The following is a 27,942-nucleotide window of genomic DNA, read 5'->3' as shown; positions in this document are numbered from 1 at the left end:
TCTCGAAAAAATGTGTTTGCGATTTTTATTACAAATCTGGTTATTACAAATGTGGTTGAACCTTTGCAACCACTTTTGTAATAAAAACGAGAAATGTAATAATTTTTTAAAGTAAAATATGTCCATGAACAGGGATTTCAGGTAAAACATTTGGAGTCTTATTTGACCCATGACAGTTTAATTCGACCAGCACGTGCTTAATAACGCATGCATAAGCTTGAATATCACGTGGGAAAACACATCTCCGGAAAAGAAATTTACGTTTTTATTACAAATCTGGTTATTACAAAAGTGGTTGAACCTTTGCAACCACTTTTGTAATAACAACGAGAAATGTAATAATTTTTTAAAGTAACATAATTATGTCCATGAACAAGGACTTCAGGTAAAACATTTGGAGTCTTAAAAAACCCAGGACAGTTTAATTCGACCTGCACGTGCTTAATAACGCATGTATAAGCTTGAATATCACGTGGGAATACATATCTCTCGAAAAAAAAGTGTTTGCGATTTTTATTACAAATCTGGTTATTACAAATATGGTTGAACCTTTGCAACCACTTTTGTAATAACAACGAGAAATGTAATAATTTTTTAAAGTAAAATATGTCCATGAACAAGGATTTCAGGTAAAACATTTGGAGTCTTAAATGACCCAGGACAGTTTAATTCGACCTGCACGTGCTTAATAACGCATGCGTAAGCTTGAATATCACGTGGGAAAACACATCTCTCGAAAAAAAGTGTTTGCGATTTTTATTACAAATCTGGTTATTACAAATGTGGTTGAACCTTTGCAACCACTTTTGTAATAAAAACGAGAAATGTAATATTTTTTTAAATTAAAATATGTCCATGAACAGGGATTTCAGGTAAAACATTTGGAGTCTTAATTGACTCAGGACAGTTTAATTCGACCTGCTCGTGCTTAATAACGTATGCATAAGCTTGAATATCACGTGGGAAAACACATCTCCGGAAAAGTAAAGTTTGCGATTTTTATTACAAATCTGGTTATTACAAATGTGGTTGAACCTTTGCAACCACTTTTGTAATGAAAACGAGAAATGTAATAATTTTCTGAAATAAAATATGTCCATGAACAAGGATTTCAGGTAAAACATTTGGAGTCTTAAATGACCCATGACAGTTTAATTCGACCAGCACGTGCTTAATAACGCATGCATAAGCTTGAATATCACGTGGGAAAACGGACCTCCCGAAAAAAAAATTTGCGATTTTTATTACAAATCTGGTTATTACAAATGTGGTTGAACCATTGCAACCACTTTTGTAATAAAAACGAGAAATGTAATAATTTTCTAAAGTAAAATATGTCCATGAACAAGGATTTCAGGTAAAACATTTGGAGTCTTAAATGACCCAGGACAGTTCAATTCGACCTGCACGTGCTTAAACACGCATGTATTAGCTTGAATATCACGTGGAAAAACACAACCCTCGAAAAAAGTGTTTGCGATTTTTATTACAAATCTGGTTATTACAAATGTGGTTGAACCTTTGCAACCACTTTTGTAATAAAAACGAGAAATGTAATAATTATTACAAATCTGGTTTTTATTACAAATGTGGTTGTAACACTGCTATTATAAAGAAAATAAGTGAAAAGGTCCTTCTTAGACTAAATGATTAATTGTAATCTTTTAGAAACTGTTTCTGCTCGTACCCAGACACAAATTTTAACCGAGACAATTTAGTGGGGTCCTAGGGCTCTATTCCTGGGAAATTTTGAATTACAGATACGAAATGGTGGCCTATGGTGCATTTGTGCATTGTTTGGTCTAAATTTTGAGGTACTGTAGGGGGAACCCTCTCATGTTAGTGGGGTGAGGGGGTCTCCCCCTGGAAAATTTTGAAATATCGGTATGAAATAGTAGCCTTTGGTGCGGTTGTGTGTGTGTGTTTTGTTTTTTTTTGGGGTGGGGAGGGGGGGGGGTGCTATCAATATGACTGCTAGGATTTCTGTCTCACCTTGCCTCAATGATGCCATAAGGCAAATGATATTCTGATATTTTCTAATGATATTACCGGTACTATACTTTTTTGAACTTTTATAACTGAATTTTTCATCAGTGTGATAGGCCTACTTTTTACTCTTTTTTTTCTGGCTCCTCAAATTTTAAACGAGGCAACTGCCTCGGTTTGCCTCAGTGTGGCTACGGCGCTTTACTTTAGAATCCATATTTAGAATGAATAAAATAATTCTTAATCTTAAACGTTATACATTACTACTTATTTTAAAGATTAAATACTAATATTAAAATTAGAATATTGAGAGTTACAAAATACATATATTTAACATACGATATATAAGAACAGAATAAAGATTAGTTAACATGGGCCTATACAATACGGGATATATTTGGACTCCTAACCACCCTAAAACATGTGGGACTTTCCTATCGGCTTGTCAAACATGCTTTTACTATTAGATCGCCTGAACCAAGGGTTCGGAATGGGCTATAAGTATAGGTGGATGGTTCGGCGTCCGTCTACTGTCGTCCGTCGTCTTGCGTCCGTTGTCATTATTTTAATTAAACATCTCCTCTGAAACTACTGGTCAGAATTACAACAAACTTGGTCTGTAGCATTCAGGCAAAGTTCCCTCTCAAATTTCAAATGAGGGCAATTCGCCCACTGATGCTACAGGTCAAGTTTGATGAAGATCCACCAAGGGGTTCATGAGAAGCAATCATTTACTTATCTCTAGCTGACAGTAAAACGGGTTAAGTGTCCCCACTTTGAAAACACTCGAGAGAGGACCTTACAATGATGTTACAGACCAAGACCCATCAAGTGTTTCATGAGGAGATGTCGGTAAAAGGTATTTCTATTTTTAGCACTAACGGCCCCTAAAAGGAGCCAAGTGTCCACATTTGTATAAACTTGAAAGGCAACCTTAACAATAACGCTATTAACCAAGTTTGATTAAGATCCATATTATAAGGTCCTCTCTCAATTTTGTTTAAATTTGGGCCCTTTTAGGTGACATTAGAGCCTAAAATAAAAATACATTTACACGACTTCTTTTCATGATGAATCTCCATCAATCATGTTTATTAGCATCATTTTAAGATCCATTCTAAATTATGGTCAAACATGGCACATGGCCTCTTTTAGAGGCTGCTAGAGCTTAAACAGAAATACGACCTCTCCTCACGAACGGCTTGAAGGATTGTCTTCAAATTTAGTCTGTAGAATAACAGCAATTATTTAAGGGTATTTCAAATAGGGGCACTGAGCCCCCTTTAGGGGCCACTAGAGCTAAAAATAGAAAAACCTTTAAACGGCTTCTTCGTATGAACCGCATGATGGATCTTCATCAAACTTGGTTTGTTGCAACATCGTAAGGTTCTCTATCTACATTTTTAAATGGGGGCTGTTGTCCCTTTCACTTGACCTTTGTTTTATGTTTTTGTATGTTAAACACAGATATTTCCATTCATGATTCAGTCGTCTTCTGTATATTCAAGGTAAAATAGTTAAGGTCAGATGAGCGACTTAGAGCCACTATGACCCACTGGTCGAATTGATACTCGTCCATATATATTGTACAGAACAATGTCAACTAACCTAATATTATTTAAGTATAAACTGTAGTGAATAACTCGACTTTATTGAATAATAGCATCATACCCAAATATTTCAAAATCAGTAGCATATAGTTCGCGGATTTTACCGAGTGTATAGTTACTGACATTCAAGTATGCCTTCTGAAAAGCTCTTTTTCTCTGTTCTTCCATTTGATAATGTGATAAAGGTCTATTTTGTACTTCGTTTTGTATTATCTTGATCAAATATCCGGGATCATGGTACGATTTTTCAGAAAATTTAAAGTCCGGAAAATCGGAAATATCATTTATATATCCCTGTATCTGAAATGTCTTCCAGAGCCTCTCTGCAACTAAAGGCATGTTCCAACAGTCAGGTCTCCTCGTTATGTCACTTTGCATTCGAACTTGCCTATACGTTGTATCGACAATACTTGCGATAGACGATTCAGCGCGATCTTTATATAGGTGGTTGTAGAACAGTTCATAGACATTTTTCTCAACATTTATGAGTTTTAAAACATATTCAATATCATCAGCGAAAGTTTCTTGTTTAATTACAAGCAGATGTTTTAATTTACAAATATATTTTGACAGTAAAACAGAGACAGGTGCATAATGGTCGAACATTGCTTTTCCTTTCATCGGCTTAGTTAGAGCGAATTCAAGAAAATCCTGAAATGAAATATCTTTGGTACATCCTAGCTGCTGCCTCAGACCATCCATGTTCTGTTGTAAACCATGTTTACCGGTGTAGGAAGAGTTGCCGACCTTTCTGCTTAACATCATCATATGGTTCTCATGAATGATACTTTTTCCAAGACCCAGTGATAATGGCAGATAGACTTTGTCTATGTAAGCCGAATATAGCCTCGTGTACGGGTTTCTTGCTGTGACCAAGGTAATCACGTGGTCCAGTTCACTGCTGTTTACTCGTGCTACTAGTTCTCCGCTCATGGCATGCACCTCCGCTCTCATTCTATCAAATATTTTATGCGCATTTCTAAAACCAAATTTCAGCACGTAGAACAGCTTCTTCAAGAAAGTGGATCCGATTTTAGGAATACTTAGATACGCCAACTTGTATTTTTCCGCATATATTAATCCTAAAGAAAAGTTATTTCCCTTTTCAAGCAAGGTGAAATTAGAATATGAACATATATAATTTACTCTGTTTAATCTCTCCTGTTGCATACTGTTGCAGTTTCCAGGTTTACTCTCCTTGATACTGGATACTGTACACAAATAGAAAAAAAAGTTTTAAAAACTCAGTAAATATATTCAAGTTAGCAGCATTTGAAATGCTGAAGATAACAACAATAACAACAAAAACAACAACAACAGCAGCAGCAGCAGCGACAATTACAGCATGAATGAAAACATGTATCAGAATTTCAATTATGAAATATTATGTGTAAATGTTACGAGTGGTTTTATTTATTGACAGCTTTAGAATTTCAGAGAACACATTCAGTATATTAACAATAAGCATACAGCAGTTATGGTACAACTCGACATAAAAATATCGATAAAACCACTAGGATTTTGTCATTGATGGTACAATACGAAGTAGTCTCGAGGGCTTTGTCATTAATGGTAAAACTCGAAATAGTCTCTAGGATTTTAATGGTACAACTCGACATAAAAATGCCGATAAAGCCATTAGGATTTTATCATTAATGTTTCAACACGACAAAAAAATGTCGATGAAGCCACTAGGATTTTGTCATTAATGGTAAAACACGATGTAGTCTCTAGGATTTTGTCATTAATGATACAACTCGACATAAAAATGTCGATAAAGCCACTAGGGTTTTGCCATTAATGGTGAAACTCGAAATAGTCTCTAGGATTTTGTCATTAATGGTACAACTCGAAATAAAACTGATGAAAAAGTCTCTAGGATCTTGTCATTTATGGTACAACTTGAAACACAAATGTTGAAAATGTCTATATGCTTTTGTCATTAATGATACAGCTCAGAATATAAATGTTGAAACATGCTCTAGGATTTTGTTATCAATGGTACAACTCGAAATAAAACTGTTGATAAAGTCTATAGCCTGTTGTCAAAATTGGCGCAATTCGAATTAGACTGGCATCAATCGTTAGAGTCCTTTAAAATAAATATCTCTGCCATAAAATCCTTTCAAACAGCACTTTCTAAAAAAAGAAAGAAAAGAAAAAAAAAACAAAAAAAACAAAAAAAAAACAAAAACAACACAACAATATTTGTTATCTCTACCTCTTACGTTGAGATGAGCCTCGACAGAAAAGGGTTTTCTTAAAAATTTACAATGTCATTATAAAGAAGGTAATAAACTTTATTACAGATTACTTGATCTCAAATAACTTTGGTAGTCTATTTCCTCTAGGATTTGTACAGCTATAAATAAAATGGTTGATAAAGTCACTAGGATTTTGTCATTAATGAGACGAGAAAATACAATAGATAAAACTTACTTGTTGGGTGCCGTTTAGAGTGACGGTCAAGAGCGAGAAATGTGACCTCAGCCAGGACAAACACAACAGGCAACAATAGTTTGTACCTTGTAGAAGACAACATGTTCACAAGATGAATCTGATAACAAGGCTGCTGAAAAAAAAATAACGCATTTTCTCAGTCACAAGAAAATATATAAATGTAATCGAACAAGATGGTTGATTTTATTGTCCTTTTGATGTTAGATGTTTCCAAAATTAATTAATTGACAGTGTGTATATTACAAATGGCTAAATTTACAGGCAATCCTGTATAGTGAAGAGTAAAGTCTTTAATGAAACAGTTAACAGATTGATCTAGTCCATCTTTCATACCTACTTACATGTTTTTAAAATATTGCGTCAGTCCGAAATTTTAACCCAAAGTAAAACAAAAATTATTTTTGAAATAAAATTCAGACAAAAACTTCCGTTATACATTGTTGTACATTTCCTTTCAAAGTTTTTTTATTGACATGTATTACAGTGATTGTTTTACCTAATTAGTAGCAAGTAACATGATCCATTATTTGGTTATTCTATGCGATTTGCTGAAGTGTAGCCTATAAGCGATAAAACGGCCGTGTAAAAAGAATTAAACAATGAATTAATCTTTAAGTCTTTATTCATTATCAAGCCTACTTGTATTACTCATAAACGGAAAGAGCTCTTGAACAAAAAAAAAACCTAAAAAAAAAAAAAAAACACACAAAAAACAACAACAAAAACAACAACAAAAAAAAAAAAAAAAAAAAAAAAAAAAAAAAAGAATTATTCCTTATGAAAATTATGTAAGGGAATATAGTTTTCCCTTCCGACAAGATAAAAATATCTTGGAAGCTAATGAAACAGCCTCGTTTGGATTGTGAGTTTTTTTTTTCTGATGTCACTTGATTAGAAGCTATTGTGCATAAATAGTTGATTGACCGATAATACTTTCACTGCCCATTTCAGACCTAAATGCCGGACACATGAGTGTGTCCGTGACATTGATAACCGCAGACGACGACTAGACATTACACCACGGAGCATGCGCTGTAACTAAAGGTGATTCATATCGTCCTCGTGAGTTCAGTTTAATGACATCGTAACTTTGTTTCGCTACATCCATTAATGACTTTTGATATCTCACATTGATATAAAGACATCATTTAGTAGAACTAAAGTTATCGTGAAGGATACTCATTAAAACATTTCCTTGATCTGCAATAACGCATTCGGTTCCCGCGGATGTTGCCAGACCGGATCGGACAAGGCATTGTGTAATCCTATAAATATCTTCACTGGTTGAAGGTGCGGACTGAAATATCTTGCTTGGGGGTAACTGTTTAGGCGGTAACTTACCGCAAAACAGTTACCCGAGAGCCAGATAATTACACTCGCACCTTCAAATAGTGACTGATTCTTTTTTTTCCATGCTGTGTTTTAAATTGATAGAAGAATTGACATAAAACGAATTCTTTTCTTTTGAACAATGTTTTATTATAGTAGCGTATGACTTTACGCATTCATTCATAAATTGCAGCACCTAGTCATTTTACACCCCCGGGGTGTAAGAGGAGTTGTTTTTAGCACCGGCAAAAACACAGGAAAATCCTGTCTGACTAGACTGGCTCCCGTCCCTATGTTTGTTCGTTCTTATTTACATATATATATATATGTTTATTCATTGAGAGGGAAGTAACTCCAGCAGGTTGTTTCTACATTGACATTTTTTATTGCCCCTGTCTCCGAACATATTATGGGGGCAAGGGACAATTAATTTGAAAATTCCACAAATCTGCGCTGATACCAGTGCGAAAAAAATCATGAAAAATCCAATTTTGACAAATTCAAGGCAAGTGTTCAGCGAATGTATTGCATAGACTTAGCACTTCATTTTGTGAATTTTCAGTCTGCCGATGTTGTTGCTTCTGTGATAAAAACGGGTTAAACGCAGGTTTAAGGACACTAAATTTTGAGGCAAAGATGGCCCAAAATGCACACCTTGCGCGACCTGTACCGTATTATCTGCAAATGTCTGACCTAAAACACATGCATACTTTTAAAGCATGTGGCCAGACGAAAATAATGGTGGGATGAAAAGTGTCTCATAACCGTTTACTTTTTCCGCTATTTTGAGCTGAATCTGGATGGATGAATGACCGTTTCCATTTCGTCTGAATTCCGTTAATTCAGGTAAGAGTTTAGACGCGGCCGTCTACACGGAGCTAGGAAAATCGATTCAAGTACGTATTTACTTTACACAATAACTACTCGTACGCAGGAATCCTCAGTTCTATAAACATCATAAATAACCAGTTGAATATAAATGCCTTTAAAGTGCATCTGTCTATTTTATTTAAAAAAACGTACCGGGCCAAATTCGAAACTGGCCCCTGCCACTATATGTATGGTTCAGCCATCAGATAAAATGTGCTATTTTAGAGGCTTAAGATTGTCTTATTTTGCTTGCAGTATTTATATGAAAAATAACCATGCAGACAGGGAGCCAGGCTACTGTCTGACATGCAAGAAAGACCTTGCAAAATCCACACGGGCCGAATACAACATTGCAGATCAGGGTGAGTTATAATGATTAGACTGTCTGGAGGGCGGAGCCACAACACATATTTTCTTTTCTTTCAACCTGGCGTCATAACGTTGTGGCGTCATAAAATAACATGTCCTCCACAATCTTAACACTAGAAAAAATGATCAGCCAATGCATATGTTTGCAAGTTTTTCCACAGCTCGGTCGAGACCTAATGGACTCGGGCTAGACCGTCTGTAAATGTCACTTAAATCCTTGTATCTTGCCCATTGATATGAATAAGGGATGTTACAAATTATTATAAGTTTCCAAGTTTAGCATGCGTTGTCTCCCTTAGACTCAGCAATAGTATTAGCATATTAAAACTAACTGAACATAGGCATGTTTAAAATTTGCAATAAAATTATGATATATTCTCGTTTTCTAGAAAAATGTGAATTACTTAATCCACGTAGTGAAAGCTCGAAGCAGTAACATAGTCACAGAAAAAAATACTTCTTTTATGGTGGAAGTTTGTTGAAATCAAGCTAATAATTTGGGATAGGATAGATAGAAAAAAATAAATAAATAAAAAATAAAATAAAATAAATAATAAAGTTCGTGCAGTACGGTGGTAACGAGCAGTACCTGGCACGGAAATACAACTTTAAGGATGTAGGTTCGAATCTTACATATATCAAATCTTTTTTAATGTTTACGTTTTGGTTTTTCTTTTTTGATATGATGTAAAACCTATCTGAGTTTTGAATTTAATGAAACATTCTGTGCATTCTGTTGAGACTGTACGTAGGTGTTTCCGAAAAAAGCCTGCATTGTTTATGAAGGGATTAAAGGTCAAAGAACAAGAATGGATAGAGGATGACTTTTAGTCTTAGTTAAAAAAATGAGGCTAAAAAGAGATTTGAAATAGTCTGCGCATTTTATATCAATCGATAAAACACGAAGTTCTGTGTATACTTTAATGATAATTGAGCAAACAAGTTTACTTTATTTTAAAAACTTATCTTGAATATCAGGTAAGTCCATCATTTTTTTCACAACAATGACTTGAACATACAGCTATATTCATGTACACCATCGCAAAAACCTTAGGACTCTACTGACTTCGACAAGTTTCCGATAATAAATTAGTACCTGCTTTATGTTCAAAATAAGTCAATTGTCAGCAGAGTTCTTGAAAATAAGGCTTATCTGGCAGTTACCAATAGCCTTAGATACAGGCAGATACAAGCCAAAATGTATTACCCGAGTTTCGATACGATATTGCCGACTTTTCGAGGAAATACCGCAAATACTATACAGTAAATTAAACGTTATTTTCTTCTCAATATACACCTAAACATGTACTTGCATAAGATATCAGCCCTTGGAAGAAACCTTTACATGTATATCCAAAAATTTACATTATGCCTATGCACATTCGATGTGACAATGAGTGAGTCAAAATGGTATACTTTGGCTAAGAAATTGTAATGTTTTATATACATGTTCGAACATGGAATATTTTACTATTCTGACTACATTCAGATGGTTTTCGACCTAGTTCGAACCCCTTCGACCATATACCCATACTATACATGGACCATATATAGATACTATACATGGACCATATGCCCATACTATACATGGGTCATATGCCCATACTATACATGGGCCATATATCCATACTATACATGCGCCATATACCCATACTATACATGGACCATATACTCATACTGTACATGGACTATATACACATACTGTACATGGACCATATACCCATACTGTACATGGACTACATACACATACTGTACATGGACCATATACCCATACTGTACATGGACTATATACACATACTGTACATGGACCATATGCCCATACTGTACATGGACATGTAGGTTCATGTTCAATCTGGCTCCATTTTGAAATATTTAGTTGTTTTAGAAGCCTGGTTAGGATATACATAGATCTATGGTAGGTTACGGAAATGTTAAATGTATGTAGATACAATGGTACGTTTTGACCCTACATGCTGAGTACCTACAAGTTTCATACATGGATGTGTAGACATAATGTATACTAAGAAACTGTACTCGCTCATTAAACACTCGAGACAGGAATCTTCCTCTATCCCTCCCCTTAAGTATGAAAATAAACTCCATCTGGATGATCAAGCTAAGGCAACAGTACTGAACAAACAGTTCCAGTCTGTTTTTAGCCCCAAATCACCACTAAACCTTGCATCCTCTGCAAAATGACACTAACTCCAGATGGTAAATCAGTCTCTACTATGCCAGATATTAGGACAGGCACAAATGGTACTGAGAATCTTCTCAGCAACCTGAACCCCCATAAGGCCAGTGGTCCTGACAAAATCAAGCCTATAATACTTAAAACACTCTGTAGAACTATCCCCCATCCTTGAGGTCATATTCCAGAAATCCCTGGAGAAAGGATCACTTCCATCCCAGTGGAAATCCGCATATGTTGCCCCCATTTTAAAAAAAGGTGATAGGTCAAATCCAGTAAATTATAGGCCAATTTCATTAACACGTGTCTTATGCAAAGTTCTTGGACACATTGTTTCCTCATCTATTGTTAAGCACTTCACCAACCATGGTGTTCTGTATGACCTACAGCATGGATTTAAGGAAAAAAGATCATGCGTTACTCAGTTAGTTATGTTAGTAAATGATCTGGTCAGTTCAGTCTACAATAAGAAACAAGTAGATCTTATACTACTAGATTTTAGTAAGGCTTTCGACAAGGTTAGCCATGAGAAAGTCCTTCTAAAAATGTACGAATACGGAGTCAGAGGTCACACACTAAGGTGGGTCAAAGACTTCTTAGATAATAGGATCCAATCAGTAGTCCTAAATGGCACTACCTCTGACGCCATCCCAGTATCATCAGGTGTCCCACAGAGGCATGTACTTGGACCCCTGCTCTTCCTAGCTTACATACATGACCTCCCACAAAACGTCAGTTCCAAAGTCCGTCTGCTTGCAGATGACACGGCAATATATCTAACTCTGTCATCTGCAGACCAATCTGTCACTCTCCAAAATGACCTAAAACTTCTAGAAAAGTGGGAGTTGGAGTGGGATATGGAGTTCCACCCCTTCAAGTGTCAAGTGATCCACGCCACTAGAAGGAAACATCCTATCCATACCCAGTATTACCTACATGGAGTCTTGAATCGGTCAGCTCCGCAAAATACCTAGGCGTGGATATCTCAAATGACCTATCATGGGACAATCACATAAACAGGTCAACCAAGAAAGCTAACCAAACCCTAGGGTTCTTACGAAGAAACATTAAGGTCAAATCCAAACTCATTAAGACCATTGCTTACCAGACTCTAGTCCGACCCCAGCTCGAATATGTCTCCGGGGTATGGTCGCCCCACACTCAAATTGACCAAATTGTAAGCGTCCATAGGACGGCCGCCAGTTGGATCAAGACCGACTACGGCCATACTTCCAGTGTAACAGATAAGCTACACTCCCTAAACCTTCGTCGACTGGATTTAAGGCATATAGATTCTAGGTTATCACTCTTATAAAATTCATCATGATCTGGTTGCTATCCCAATTGTAGATTACCTGGGTCCTACGACTTGTTGTGTCCGCTATGGCCATTCCCTAAGTTATAGGTTAATTACTGCAACAACTGACTATTACAAGTTTTTTTTTTATTTTCTTATAACAGTGTACCATTGGAACCAACTTCCCCCCAGTGTCGCCCACCTCCCTACCCTAGAGCAGTTCAGTGCTGCAGTTTACAGCCTTGAACATGTCTCGCCCTAGTTATCCTGCAAACTCAAGTTTTAACCTTTTTATATCACCAAAGTTATTTTTAGTTTCTTCCACTCTAATTTTTTATCCCTATATTCTTTCTCTTTTTGATTTTGACGCGCAAAACGTGTACATTCCCGCAATTACGTCAACGGCTGATAGATAGATAGATCAAATTTACATTTTGCCTGTCTATGAGTCCTAAAACTTCTAAGCACAGCCACAACAAACGTATTCATTAGAAGTTTTACCCATTGACAGACATGAACAGGCGGAGGAATCTGTACCTAAGGCCTAAAACAACTGTAACCTACCCTAAATTTTTGGTCCGACCCTAAATGCTTTATGGCCTTGGAGAATTTTTTTTTCACTAAGTTTCAAAACTGCACCTTTTATGCTTTAACCACTGTCAATGATGTTAGAAATCAACTTACTGATGCTCTAATGGCATAACCCCCTTATTTGTATTCACGTTTTGACACAAAAATAAGTTCTGAAAAGTCCCATTTAATAAAAAAAGTCCCAAATTTCTTTTTACCGACCTACCCTAATTTTTTAGCATGTTACCGGAACCAAACAATATTTTTGTTAGGCCTAACGACCGTTTACATAAAACATTTTTCAATTTTGAATGGAAACATGATAAATTATTAATAGTTACTTATTCTCATATGTTTTTATAACATATAATATGTCAGTAAAGAAGTATCAAAGCCTTCTTAAGAAATACAGTAATAATATCTGATGTCTTAAACTTTTCGTTTTTTTTTCATTGTTGTTGTAAGATCATGAGGTCAGTCCCTTTAAACATGATAAAGTTCATCCTTTAAATAAAGTTTAACCGGGCTATATTTACTCAATATGAGAAGGCTTACATATTTTATACAAATAAAGAGCTCAATTCTAATACAGAAGACTCCACTGTTGTGAGATATCCTTAATACAATTATAAGGGAGATGAACATTACCTTAATGAAGGACACATCAGGGGCCTACCTGGGTGATTTTGAACTGTACGCCAGATATGAGCAACATAGATACGAAGCAAGCAGAGATACCACGAGTGTGGGGTAGTTGAGGAAGGGGGTCTCCATTTCCTGATTTTGTTTGTCACATTTGTACCACATATTACAAAGATAATCATTTAAATTCATAGTTTATCGCACCGCTCATGTTTACTGACAGGGACCGTGACAGTGTCCAAAATTGCAGCTGGAGAAGCCCCGGATATTTTGAGGAATATAACCTTTATTCGTATAGAGTCCTGTGTAACTTTATCCCAGAAAGTGTATGCTTCAATAGCTCGATCGTTCTGGCTCACACTCGTACTCATTATTAATTGTATTTAAGATTTTAAAATGTTTATATCTATTTCACAGAATTTTCCTCGAATTACTTCGATACAACGTTAAATAACAAAACGAATTATGCCAGACTTAGAATGTTGAAAAGTCAGCGTTCTGTAAATGGCTCTATACAATACACTCCAGGACACAACAACTTTAAATCAACAGTAACAGGAGATATATAGTTATGTTTCAAAATATTTGCGTCACTGAAACACTGTGTCATTCTATGATATATTTTATTGTGCAACTTCCAAAACCCGCGCAGGCATATGGGACCTATACAAACAATGTGTCTGTTAGTGTTACTGCATTTTAACTCTTATCTAATCCCATCTGCTTCTCATGTAAACAAATCTCATAATTATTCGAACCGTGTGCAAAGCTGTTATTATCATTGTTTATTTACTTATATAATTACAGCACACATAGACATTAACAAAATAAATATTCTCTACAATGTGAAGATTGTATTAGTTTAAACATATTTTATTGCATATAATACATGTATTTATATAATTACAGCATACATAGACAATAACAATCAATTGACTTATAGCAATAGGGTCGGGCCACAAGTCCTGCCAACATTAGTAAACAGCCCTTCCTTTGAAAGTTAACTATTACATAAAATTAATTACTTTTACGAAATAAATAATTATAACATGTGTTACAAACAAGATTGAAGAAAAGACCAAAGTGTGACTGAAACTGAAAAAAAAAGAATGATAACTACAGCCAGTTTAATGTTAAATATGATGTTTATATTGCTATTTTTTCCTAATGGATCCGTTTCCCAGAAGCTAGGCAAGTATCCGTTTTAGATAAATTGAGGTCTAATTATAGTGAAGGAGCCAGCGTGGGAGCCATCTGGTCGCGTAATTGCGGACAGGTTTCTGAACACTATTTTTTCACTTGGCATGGCCACAGAGGTCTAAATTAAAGCTGTTTTCTGTTAAAATTTCATTGCGGATGTATTTTTGACATTTTGGTTGAAAACATGGGAGAGGAGGTTGTATTTGATGATGTTAAACTCAATTTTGGTATGAGTAGTACTTCCAGGTCACAGCAGTGTGGTTTTGATGTTATTTTACAGTAAGCAAATGGGACAAGAAAATCTCTCTTAAAAGATACATGATCCCTAATTTTCTTTTCATTTTATCATAACTCTTTAAAATGAGTTAAGGATTTGTTCTCTGAAATGGGTCTTGCTATGTTTGGTAGCTCTTTAAAAATGTCAGTTTTATATAGAATAGGGAATATCATTTATTGTAGTGTGACTTAAAGGATGAAAAGGTCTGGTGTCATAAAATAGTTCGATTCTTTGTTCTGTAAATTTAATACACTGAAAGAAATAATGTTCAGCATTCTCGATGGGGTACCCACAATCACAACTGGGATTAAATGGTCGCTGTATAAATCGTTATTCAGATTACTACATCTGTTTCTTAATCTTGCATGTAATATTGAGGGCAGTCTTTTACCTATCAAGAAGTGTTTGGGGATTTTTGGTGCTTTGAAAATGTCTTTTAACCTTGATTTAAATATATTAGTGGTTTCAGAATTTCTTATATTTATATCTAATAAATTCCATTGATCGGTAGATGACGGTATGAATTAGTTACTATAAATCTGAGTTCTTTGGGCTATTGTTACATAGTTATCGTTGTTCCTCAAAGGGTAATTAAATATCTCTGCTACAAGAGGAGGAAACATATTTGCCAAGAATTCAGGGAGTAGACTATTTTTAGCTTTATAAAGTGTAATAAGCTTTTGAATATTTCGTCTGTCCTCTAAGGAGACCCATCCTATTTCTTGAACTAGATTTTGTATCGAGACAGACTTTGTTAATCCTGTAACTATACGCGCTGCATGATATTGTAATTTTTCTAAAGATTGTTTTTGTTGTACTTTACATCCATCCCATATAATAGATGCATATTCTAATATAGGACTCATATATGAAATATAAATTTGATTTAGAGTAGATCTTCTTAACATGAATTTTAGTGTCATTTAAGATCCGACGATAAAGTTAAACCTAAATGTTTATGACAATAAACATAATCTAGGAAAATATCAGTGAAATAAGAAGATGGTTGTAACACATTACATCAGTTTTGTTAGGATTAAATTCAACTAACCACTGTTTGGATCACTGGCTAATTGTGGTTAGATCACTGTTTAATACAGATTCTATATAATTTACAGCATAAGAAGTTACAGATAAGGAGCTGTCATCTACAAACAAACGGGTAGTGCTTAAAATATTTTCTGCTGCTATGTCATTTGTGGAACGCCAGCATCTAGTGGGAGTACTCTCGAGGTTTCACTACCAACAAAGACGGACTGTTTGCGATTCAAACGACAACTCTCAAACCAACTTAGTAGTGTATCATCTAGGTCGTATTGCTTAAGTTTAAAAAGAAGACAGCACTGCCAAACTCTAACAAATGCTTTAGATATATCACAGAAAACAATACAAGTTGATTTTCTCTCGTCAAAAGATTCACATATTTGGTGATACATATCTACTAGCTGAAAGACTGTCACAAATTGACATACGGGCCTTATTGTATCTGTAGTGTAAATGCATGTATTGCATCATCTTTTTGTAAATGTTTGAGTTATTGAGGTAAATGTCAGATTTCACGCATAAAATACCTCTAATGTTTTTCTGTATTTCATAACTTAAATTGCAATGTAAATATTATTACATTCGGTTCAGTAATAAGAAAGTTGATATTTTATAAACTTCAGTAATTCATGGTTTTATACCCAAAACCACTATAACGGGCCTCAATTTGTCAATTTCAATCCGCGCCAAAGTAGTCAGATTTCCCGGCTATATCGTGAATCCCGTGAAAATAAAAATAGTCGGAGTCCACGGCTTAGCCGTGAGTCCCATGAAATTTAGTATTTGGCGGGACATTACCCTACAAATAGACTGGACTAGATATGCCTTGCGCACACCACATTCCGACATTAGACGAATCTATGTCAGACTAATTTTTCTTGCTAGAAATTTATGCTCGATCGAGGTAAGAAATTTATTTGTTAGATTTTTGTATGATTTTTGCATTACGATTTTTATTGGGTAAATTTTTGTGCATTCTACAGAATTCTGTAACATTTACTTTTCGGCATGTGATTTTGGCTAGTTTCGGTATGTCAGGATAATTTATGAAATTTTTCAGGCTTTTGTAATTTTTTTCGAAGGAGGAGACTAAAATGCTTCGTTTATATAAGATGTAAGATTTGTACTGAAATTTGTAACATGTTAATTGTAAAGCACTTTTTTTTCAAAAAAACATATGTCGAACATTTCGTTGTTATGGAACGCCGATACTGCCTTGCACTGCAATGTATAAATTTATATGGCAAGTCTAGTACCATGTATGTAATTTATTTTATTGTAATTTGACATATTATGCCAGTCTATAGCATATACATATAATGTCCGTTTTGCTGTATTAGACATCATATTGATACAAACTATGGTATAACGTGTGAATTGCATTTAATTTTGTTAATTTGTAGTTGTAAGTAATAGCTGCAGTTTATCATTTCCATAACTATATTTTTTCGTCATAAATTTTTCATATCTTTGTCATACTTGAACTTTAGTCTTTTAAGTAATTAATTTTTGTAATAATGGAAGTAATTAGTGACGTATTTTAATCACGTGACGTAGGAACTTAGTAGCACATATATTTTGTATAAGTAGCTCGTATTATTTATGGGAGCCTACGGAGGTATGGTGTACCCAAAGGAGCAGTTTTATGCTCTGACTTACTTGTTTTGCTATGGTGCTTACCATATGTTATATATTTTAGCTTCTTCCCCAGACGATTTTACCTGGTGATGATGTCATAACCCGGAAGTACAATGCCCGAGGTTCACTTGTCTTCACTCGCCTGGATGTGATTTTCCAAGCGCAGAGCTTTCGTCCCATGGTTGTGCCTAAACCGCAAAGACGCTGATTTTTGTTATCCTCTGAAGTCAGCTCAGGCATGCAATCACCTACTATCATAGGGAGCCAAAACGGAGTCAAAGTATTCACGGTTTAAAGGGACTTGATTTGAAGATATGTTATATATTTTTTGTGCTACTTAAAGTTCGCAATTAACTAAAAGATCTGTGCCACGTCACATTAAAATGGAACTGTCAGTGATAGAACTTTGTATCTAGAGATACTGAACTTTGATTTTTTTTCTTTCTTTCTTATAATCAGTTTCTTTTCTACATATCATTTATTCATTGTTAATACTCATTTTATGTAAATAAATTTGTAAATATTGTAAAGGGTGTTGATTTGTTCTGATAGTTATTGTCGCCGGTACGGCCAGTCTTGTCACAAAGACAGATGAATGACCAGGTAAGAAGCCAGACTGTAGGGAATAGATCAAAGTATTGGAGTGTAAATGGTTATATATATGTTTGAAAATTACTCTTTCCATTACTTTTCCAACACAACTTATTAAGGAAATAGATCTGTAGTTCAATGGATTATTTTTATTCCGTTTTTTAAATGGGCATTACATTAGCAAATTTTCAGGCACTAGGATAATTACCTTCATGATCAGATCTGGTAAATATGATACAAAGAGTTTTTACAACTGTTAAACGTGTTTCATTAAGCAACCTAGACTAATTTTATCAGGACCTACAGCTTTATTGTTATACGTTGTTATATTATTCGTATTAGCACTACTATTGTTTTTAATCAGCATTTTTACTGTTTTCCAATAAAATTTCAGACTGGTCGATTTTGTTTCTTCCAAAGAAAATTCTAAGTTGTAATAAAAACGTTTCTTAGCATGATGCTTTGAATTGTTTACCTTGATTTTAATACGCTTAAAAGAATTCTTCAGTCTTTAAAACTTTCTTTCTTTAGACGATTGCGTTTTCTTGAAGCTCGGCGAATTTCGGAGTCATACCATGGTCTATCATATGGTTTTATTGTAACAAAAAAGGTCGGAATAGATTGTTTAACTAATTTGATATAAACGTCTGTAAAAGATTCACATGCTACATCTATCGAATGTGAATCTAAAAAACACCAGTCAGTATTTTGAATTGAATTATTAAGTTCATCAAAATTCCTCCCGTTTATACGCTTTAGGTATATTGTTAAGAGTATTTTATGTATGAATAATTCCAAAATGGGCACTAATTTCTGCCGGAGTTAAAAAACACCAGAGTTGTAAACTTCAACAGTATTAGAGATAGCAATAGGATCAATTAGGATCGATGAATGGTTTGAAATTCGTGTTGGTTCTTAAATTATGTTCTGTAAATCATTAATTAGAAGAATATCTTTAAATTTGTTGTCGTTGATGTTCAGCTGGTCCTCATTCATATCTCCTACTACCATTAATCTATCACACATATCAAGAGCTTTTTCTAAACAATTGTTTAGTTTTATCCAGAAATCTACAGTTGCTTGAGGTTGTCTGTACAAATTACAAGTAATATATTTCGTGTGTTTAATTTTTAACTCTACACACAGCGATTTTGCAGTATGTTTTCAAGTTTCATGCTTACGTTTTGAGATAAGATTGTCTGATATATACATAAGTAAACATCCAGAGTGGTATGTGACATCTTTACTTTCTATTGTTGAATATAAATCTAGTCTGATATTATCATTGCTAACGTTTTCATCTAGATGACTTTCAGTACATCATAAAACATCGACATCGAGCCAGTTTCTTTTTATGTAGCTTAATTTATGTCTTATGCTCCTTATGTTTTGACTATAAATCGACAGACAGTTCCAATCAGATTCGTTACCCGGGCCTGGATTTAATTCAACATTACCGAAATGACTTCTAAATTTAAAGTAGTTTCACAAAAGAGCAGTAAAGAGCAAGGGACTGCATCTTGAAACAAATTGTAAAAACAATCGGCAACAGTTGTTTCCCTTTAATCTTATTAACTAAAATACTGCAATGATGTTAACAGCGTAAGACATAACAATAGGAAATATACTATCTCATGACAAAAATGAAAATACATAGACTTTTTAAACCTCTGTAATCCGTTGTAAAAAGATACAATGGCTGACCTCCAGGCATCTAGGGAATTACCCGTTGTCATAAACAAACGACACAGACAATTTCATTAAGGTCAGCCACTGGTAAACAGTTGTAATAAAATGACAGTTGTAAGAACCCCGTACCAATGTGTAACCCAGTACCAGACAAACAGATCCAAAACATAAAAGAAAATATTCAAACGTATAAAGAAGAACATACATCTTCATCATTAATCTAGCTAAGATGTGGGAAAAATGAACATATATGGAAATAGTTTAAACATATAAATGTACATGAATATATTCACATAAGAATTATATAAAGCTTGATGCAAGCATCAACTATCATAATAGGTATCAAAGTGGATTATGTACACGCCGGCAACTTTTGTCAAAGAAAAGAAAAGAACAAAAAGTGAAGCTTATAACAAAATATTTTATATATTACCATTTACTGATATTTTATGTATGTTTGGCTTACGTGACTGTGTGCATATGCAAAACTCACACATTAAAGATATAATAGTTTTGTGTTTGTTATCGCTTTTGAAATCTTCGTCAGTTTAATGCACGACTTCTGCACCTGCATTTTGAAAGGGTTTTGCTAATGTATCTACCCCAAAATAGACATTATTTCAAGTTTCTCACGCGAAACCTAACTTTTATTCTAGTTAACGTAAACGACATCTAATATTAGCAAACGCAAAAACTGCGTTAATGGTTAAATGGTATTTCAGTATCCAGATTTGAATATAGATTGAATATATAGATATATTTAATTGCAACCATTAAAAGAATCTTCAATATCACGTCAAGAGACTTATATTTAGCATAACTTTTTTTTCTTACTCATCACTATTGATCTACTGCTGCCCTCTTTAAATACCAATAAAACACATGTCATTTGAAACTTGAACAGCAGAGTGAGACGGATGTCCTGTTTTTGTTCAAACAAATTTTCCAACATTTTTTTTGTGCCCCTGCATCTTTTCAAGCTTTGAAAATGGTTGCTGTTTTTACGAAGATTTTACATCATTGACATATTTACTTTGATGCCGCATAGAAAATAACACATCTACTATCACTTTATGATATGGAGGATCGTTTTATTTTAATCTGAAGGCAAATTTGGTTTATTTAAACGATGCACATTTCACATCACTTCTGATGCCCGTAATATGACTCGAACGACTGTGACATAATTATGTATGGAAACAGATGCAATATGCTTCATACAGCTTTTATGTAGTCAGACTACCGACTAGATAATCTTTTTTTTGTAAGAAAAATCATTCTGTAAAACATTCTAGGCTCTGATTGTGTTTTGAGAAAACATAATTATACAAAATTTGAATAGCCTCAGGAGTTAACTCCTGTTAACAAAACTCACGGTCTGAACACAGGCTAAGCTATTATGATTTGAATGTAACAGCCCCATTCTACATTTCGGACATAAAGAAAATGGGTACACAATATCAAAAGTATTGTAAATAACACCCAGAGAAAAAGAACACATATCATGTAGTAGTAAGGACCCTTTACTTGACAGTACATCATACAGCTACATAGCTAGATTGTATAAATATTTTATATATTCAAAAGTTCTATTTACAGTTCAGTTACACTTTTTAATCGTCAATAATATTTTATGGATACTAGATTTCGCTTTTCCAATAACTCAAATGTTCGTGTTCATTTCATCAAAACCGTCCTCAGCATAACCTTCGTTACGCTTTCCGTTCGTCTTTACATTTTCCTTGCTATAGTTTGGAAATATTGGTATGAACCTCAAACATCTCTGACGCTTTAAACATTCTGGAATAAGTGGTTCATAAACCTCCTTTCCTTCTATGTAATGTATCGCGGTATCTCGGGATTCAGGGTTTTTCCAAGCAGCTATACCCCTTTCTTTGTCTGTCCCTTAAATGTAGATAAAAGTTTTTTATATAACAAATATTATTGCTAGAACGGATGTGGTTAGGTAATAGACTATATTTTGGAGAACAAAATACCTTATAATATTCTCCGATACAATCAGCTATTTAAATGTTGATTTTATTCCGGACTAGTGTATGGATAATTAATGTGCATGTAGGGATCACTAGCTATTCCGTTCTATACATGGAAATATTTCGACGAAAAAGTATTTACAGTCACAAGCTTATTATCTGAATTTGTACTGCAGAAAATTTACACGACCAACTTGTTACCTGGAATAGTATTATCCATAAAACAGGCTATGAACCCGCCCAGGAAGTTTGGATTTCCAAGAAACGTCGTGATCACTTGATCTAGTTCAAGAATCCCTGCAAAATTAAAGATCCAGAATTATCAAATCATATTTTGAGCTATTTGATTAAACTGATTAGAGGACACAAAAACAATACACGTCGTTGAAATGATTAAAATGATTATACTAATGAATTAACTTGATTAACTCGGTATGGAAGAACAAAAGAATATCGGAAGTTGTAAAAGAAATGGAACAGCATTTGCTAATTATTAAAATTGCAGAAGATGATTTGTTATTTACTATACATTGATACAACAGAATGACTTTTAGGCCTCAAAAGAGTTATACTCCCTGTGTATAAACAAAACATTGCAATAGGAGGCTCCGGTTCTGGTACAGAAATCAGGTTGTAAGAACCATACAAGTTGCAGTAACCGCGTGATCTTAGCAAATAGCTTTTGTGGTACATAATGATTTTGCTGTTACACCTGTATCAATTTGACTTCGATTTTTCTCCATCCAGCTTGGTACAAGAAGACCAACAAACACTGCTGTCCCAATGATTATCAGATTTCTTGCAGATGACAAATTTATGACTTTTAAATTAGATAAATTCACGCCAACAAACACACCTAAGCGAAAGCAAAAAAAAAGTAAAATAAAAAATAGTCATTAAATATATTAACTGAAGGAATGCTGATATATTGAATGATATCATATTAAACAAACGGTTATTTTATCCCTTTAAGGATAAACACAATCTTTTATCAAACATAAAACAGTAATCTTCCAGAAATTCCGTGCTCATGAGGATACTAGTCATAACTATTCAGCTAACGTTTAATGGCAGCAACACTAGATAAGATGAAACTATTAGAATGATCTCAACTTATATTCACTATTTGATCAATGCATTTAGTGAGTATATTGCTATCTGATAGGTAAATACGTGATAGCACAGTGATTGTCTAAGAGATTGCTATATGATAGGTAAATACGTGATAGCACAGTGATTGTCTAAGAGATTGCTATAGGGCCTGAGGGGTGCAGAGCATAGTATTTCTTCTCATTAACAGACACAATCAAACTGAAGCTGCTACTGTTTTTGGTGTGGTATGTTTTCTATGCTTCAAAAGTAGTCTCTTCAGACATGTTTGAATTATGTTAGTTTTGCAATGTTACCACTGTCATTATATTACATTATTTGGTGAGAATTAAGTTATAAGTATTCGTAATTATTTTTTTCAGAGTGGACGTCATGGTTTTTTTTTCTCTTTAGAATAAATCATAAATATATTTATATAAGCGGAAACGAATATATACTCATATTAGAACAAAATAGCCAAACGAGAAATACTGTGAAAAATTTACCTGAAATATTTACTTTATTTTGAGCAATGCCACAATAAAATGATACGAAAGAATGTTAAAACTGTTAATCACTTTCAAATTTATTTTATAATAGCATTTTAAACAAAAGTAATGCTTACTGATAATCTAAGAAGTTTTATCATACAGTAAGTGATATCATCCATACAATAAATGCAAAATAAAATCCAATACTTACAAATAACTAAAAACGCAATGTTGGATTTCTTCATTTGAAGCAAAGGAATATTATATTTATTGTAATATTTGAAAACGTGATAAGTATACCAGCACTTGTGATGATACCGCCTCCGAGTACAGGGTATGGTATACTGCTAAATACTGCAGACACCTTGGCAAGTACTCCCAGCACAATATAGATACCAGACATTGTGATAAACACATGGCGGCTAGCCACCTGAAAACATATTGTAAATCATATCGACGAGGAACCTCTTAAAATAAATGAACATAAGGTAGAAGAATATAGGCGGTGAACATTGGCAAAATGGAAAAGTTTTACATATACTGTATACATATCGCGATCTCGTTCCAAATATGTCTCGCACATCTAAAACGCTTTTTTGACATTCCTAAAGCATTGCTTTGAATCCTGTATGCAGTATTCGATGAAATGGACTAATTCTTTTACAAAGCTTTATAAACACGAAAACTAAGCTAAACAAAAACTATTTTTATTCTCTTATTATATGATAGAATAAGGCAACCTCTTTCTGTAGCATGATACTGTGATTGGTCGTGTTTTCTGCCAAAGTACACTTGACAGTTTTTTTTGCAGAGAAAGAAAGGTAAACGCAGAGTTATGTAGGAAACACTACGTTCTGCGAAAAGAACGGAAGTCTGCAGAAGAATATGTATGGATGCATTATATGATTGATACCAACCCCAACACAAGAATAAAACAAGGCAACAGATATAGGCAATTGGTAAAAACCCAACAAATAGGGAAATAAAGTGGTTCGCCGCAATAGAACTATCAGTGAAAAAAACACAATGGAGATTTACAACGTTTAATTCTGCAAAAAACCCACTCAACTCTAACTAACCCGTTTTAAAGGCACAGGACAAAGTAACTAAATGTTATCCCCGCCGGTTGTATACTAAACACACTAACTGTACAAGAAAAAGTAATATGTATACCACAAACATACTCTTGTCATTACAAAAATATTCATACAATAGTTTTATTTTAAAAGTTAACCTAACAATATCCAAGAAAAGCTTATGAAGTTTATCAATGTCTACGGTATCATTATGTTTTCATTTAAAGTTCCGTGTTTATGAAACATGTCTTACCCTGGTCATCCCTATAGCTCCGATATTACCGCCGTATGTTGTAGTTGCGTGTCCTACACCAAAAAACCCAGATATCATGCTACAAAATCCCTCTACTGCTATCCCTCTATTAATGCCGTGACTAGGTGGTGGCGGAACCTTACACATAGCCGCAGTTGCATAGTAATCTCCAACAGAATCAAGAATTGAGGTGATGGTTGCGATAAGGAATCCGACAATTGCATTAACACTGAACAAGGGAAGTCCAAATTGTCCTAAATTTTTGAACAATATAGTATATCTTGTATTAATAAAAATGCAATTGTTAGTTAATGGAAGGTACTGTTATACCCTGAAATAAATGTTTCTTAAAAATATATATCACTAGACCTGGCTTACAACAGTTTTATTGTGTAAATGTGTATCTTATCCGAAATAATTATGTCTTTTACTTTCATTTATTTTAGCTTAATTCCTGCAGCATGAAAAATTCAAAACATAAGACGAACAGAACAGTACGTATCAGACATTGTATTGACTTGCACATAATGCATCTTCATAATACATCATCATATATTTATTCTAATACAAAACATATTTTTACAAGGTACATTGCAGTCACGTAATAATAATATCTGTCATGTGTTTACGAATAGGATAGAAATATCCGTCCCGAGGGCACCTGCGCATTGGGCGGTAATGAGGATTGCCGAATTACCGCCCATGCGCAGGTGGCCGAGGGACGGATATTTCCATCCGATTCGTAAACACATGACTGATATTTTTTCTTGCATATCGTATACATATAAGCATTTTATTGTGGCAGATTATTTTTCTTGCATACCGTATTTTATAAAAGGTAGAAATACTTTCTTTTTAACATTCTTTCTTATAAGGTAGAGAATGAACACAAAGCGCGGGAAATTAACGTCCGTAAGCAGACGTGACATCATGATGTTTTGCGTTATGCACAATAACAAAGTTCCACTTTAGTTTTATCGTTTGTAGCGTAACGTTATGTTTCTACGGTAAACTAACGTATTTTGAATCGAGAAATGTGCTATAAGGAACCGAAAGCAACTATCAAGTTACCTGCTTTTTTCGTATTTTACATAAACAATATATTATCAGTGCATGAACCACTAGTTGTCATTAACAGCACGAGAGTCATCTGGCATGTGGGGTGCCAGATGTGTTTTGCCGGCATGGGTAAAATCACCGGAAACGCCAGTTCGATGTGCAAAAAATAAGTAACTAAATTTGCATGATGTTATACATACAAAGGACAGGTTTCCACAGGCTGGTTGTATTTAAGTTACGTGTGAAACAGACACTGTGTGTTTTATATATCTAGATAAATTAATAATATCATTTCTATTATCTGACTGCAACAATTGTACAACTTTAAACATGCTGGGCTTACAGCAAAAATATTTTTTTGCATATTTCTTTCTTAACTCTTCTACATCTGATTAAAGAAAATATATCAATTTAAATAAATATATGTCTAAAAAGCACCGTTATATTTTTAATAATATCTTGAATCATCGTGATAGAAAGTTGCTCCTTTTTATACCTGGATGGGGTAAGTAGAACCATTCAGATTCATATATGACATCCGCACGAGCGTCCGTGCGAGCATTGTATTGTTTATTAGTTTTATCCGCAGGGAATGCACCAGCTGCTGTCATTATACCGCAAACTGCCCAACCGATCAAAATTGAAATCAAAATCTGAAAATCAGTTATCTTTATAACTTTGAATTTATGTTTATAACAAATGTGAATTTCTAAAATCGAACGCTCAAATTCATGTTTCCATTTTTCATTGATTATTTACTTGAGAAAGCAATAATTGCGCAGTTTGCTTCTGAAGGTTATTCGAAGACACGTCATTATATCTATCACCATTACACTAAAATAGAATATTGCTGTACGTTACTTCAAGTCCGTAGTATTTGTATTTAATCAAGTAATATTATCATGATATTTGTTGGATATTTCATGTAGACACTATTGGAAAAAAATATATACATGACAAAAACTGCATATCCATTATAATTATGTTTTGATCATTTTAGATGTTACAGTAACTTACAGCAAATACTCGATGAAGCGGATATCGTATGGTATGGAACCCCTTCCTTCTTGTCCATACAGGTATAGTCATTGGTCTATGTCCTAGATACAGGGATAAAGTCACAGCTATTGCCCATGTCCTACAGTGATGACGGTCAAAATATTACATTTTTCTATTTGTTTAATCTCTACATTTTGTAATATTATGGCGTGTACGTACAAAGATTTGCAAGGACTTAATACAATTATTTACAGGCTTTACGTTAGACTTAATTTTTTTTTCTGCGTAGAAGAGGTATTTAAAAAAGAACACTTACAATGACATCTGAGAACATCTGAACATTACCAAATAAACTGAAGTCTATTTTTTCTATTACAAACGGGCATAACTTTAATATCTCACATAAAAGATATGCCCCAGTGAGCCTCTGTATACCGCATTGCAGGTTTAACAATGTATAGGCCCATCAGAAGAATGGCCGGTACGATAGTTACTGGGCCCACAAACCGTAGCAATTTGCCAGCTAGACCAGTGGCACCGATAAGACAATGGAGAAATCCAGCCAGAATCAAAGGTCCCATCAACTAAAATGAATTAAAAAAGAAATGAAAATGTTTGTCTAGGTCTAATGGCGTAAAGCCGATTATCTTCAGGCTAGTTCACGTTTCAAAATTAAAACAAAAAAGAAATTTAAATATGACCGATAAGAAAGCGCCTTGTGATCATTTACCTGTGTTTTATAACTTCATCGACAGTGAATGAAGTTTGAAGAAAATCATTACAAACAAGAATGTGTTTTTGTCACAAAAACATATGTCTACCCGCCGCTATGTATACCTTCAGGTCTGGTAATAACATCACGTGTTTATAAGATTGCCTGTATTCACATCATATCCATAACCCTGGTAGGGTGACAAATATGCCATTCAAAAGGTTGAAACTAGACCGAATTTTTAACAAAGCAAGATATATACCAAAATGTTCGTAAATGTCTGAAGTTTAAGCTGCCGGTATAAATTCGCATAAATGGTGGCGATCTGAGAAATTCAAGATGCCGTCCAAGATGGCCGCCACAAAGGCAATGTTGACTACAACGTTGAAACACACCACCATGTCTAGATTTTCATATCAGTTCTATTTATTTTTCTGTGCAATGTTTCACTACGATATGTCAGATGGTATAAGTATCTTTTTAACATAAATTGCCTGAAATTATTA

The 27,942-nt window shown here is 34.3% G+C and overlaps 2 protein-coding genes across 3 annotated transcripts; both read right to left on the bottom strand.

Moving 5' to 3' along the window:
- Positions 1-1,518: 1,518 nt before the first annotated feature.
- On the bottom strand, positions 1,519-6,650 carry LOC123547735 (uncharacterized). 2 transcript variants are annotated; one of them, XM_045334992.2, is made up of 3 exons: positions 6,398-6,650; positions 6,036-6,168; positions 1,519-4,807 (listed from the first exon to the last, which is right to left on the bottom strand). In XM_045334992.2, the coding sequence occupies exons 2-3, from the start codon at positions 6,136-6,138 to the stop codon at positions 3,636-3,638; spliced, it is 1,275 nt and encodes a 424-aa protein (XP_045190927.2). In that variant the 5' UTR covers positions 6,139-6,168; positions 6,398-6,650; the 3' UTR covers positions 1,519-3,635. The 2 variants fall into 2 exon arrangements, with proteins under 2 accessions (XP_045190927.2, XP_045190928.2); XM_045334993.2 differs by having other exon boundaries at positions 6,036-6,165.
- A 14,640-nt stretch (positions 6,651-21,290) lies between these two features.
- On the bottom strand, positions 21,291-27,542 carry LOC128559654 (solute carrier family 23 member 2-like). Its single transcript, XM_053551966.1, has 8 exons — positions 27,127-27,542; positions 26,743-26,863; positions 26,222-26,378; positions 24,667-24,920; positions 23,638-23,767; positions 22,470-22,613; positions 21,959-22,054; positions 21,291-21,668 (listed from the first exon to the last, which is right to left on the bottom strand). The coding sequence occupies exons 1-8, from the start codon at positions 27,303-27,305 to the stop codon at positions 21,427-21,429; spliced, it is 1,323 nt and encodes a 440-aa protein (XP_053407941.1). The 5' UTR covers positions 27,306-27,542; the 3' UTR covers positions 21,291-21,426.
- Positions 27,543-27,942: the final 400 nt, after the last annotated feature.

This window comes from Mercenaria mercenaria, chromosome 9 (assembly GCF_021730395.1).
Source record: "Mercenaria mercenaria strain notata chromosome 9, MADL_Memer_1, whole genome shotgun sequence".
NCBI lineage: Eukaryota > Metazoa > Mollusca > Bivalvia > Venerida > Veneridae > Mercenaria > Mercenaria mercenaria.
Note: the sequence above shows the minus strand (reverse complement) of the source record. Positions and strands in the feature narration are given on the sequence as shown.

What these genes read in the sequence shown, in the direction of transcription:
- LOC123547735 (XM_045334992.2), bottom strand. Translation starts at nt 6,138, where the DNA reads ATGTTGTCTTCTACAAGGTACAAACTATTGTTGCCTGTTGTGTTTGTC. An exon ending in CTCTAAACGGCACCCAACAA is followed by an intron (nt 4,808 to 6,035) that starts GTAAGTTTTATC and finishes ATTTGTGTACAG; the next exon opens with TATCCAGTATCAAGGAGAGT.
- LOC128559654 (XM_053551966.1), bottom strand. Translation starts at nt 27,305, where the DNA reads ATGGGACCTTTGATTCTGGCTGGATTTCTCCATTGTCTTATCGGTGCC. An exon ending in GAGCTATAGGGATGACCAGG is followed by an intron (nt 23,768 to 24,666) that starts GTAAGACATGTT and finishes ATATGTTTTCAG; the next exon opens with GTGGCTAGCCGCCATGTGTT. An exon ending in TCGAAGTCAAATTGATACAG is followed by an intron (nt 22,055 to 22,469) that starts GTGTAACAGCAA and finishes TTAATTTTGCAG; the next exon opens with GGATTCTTGAACTAGATCAA.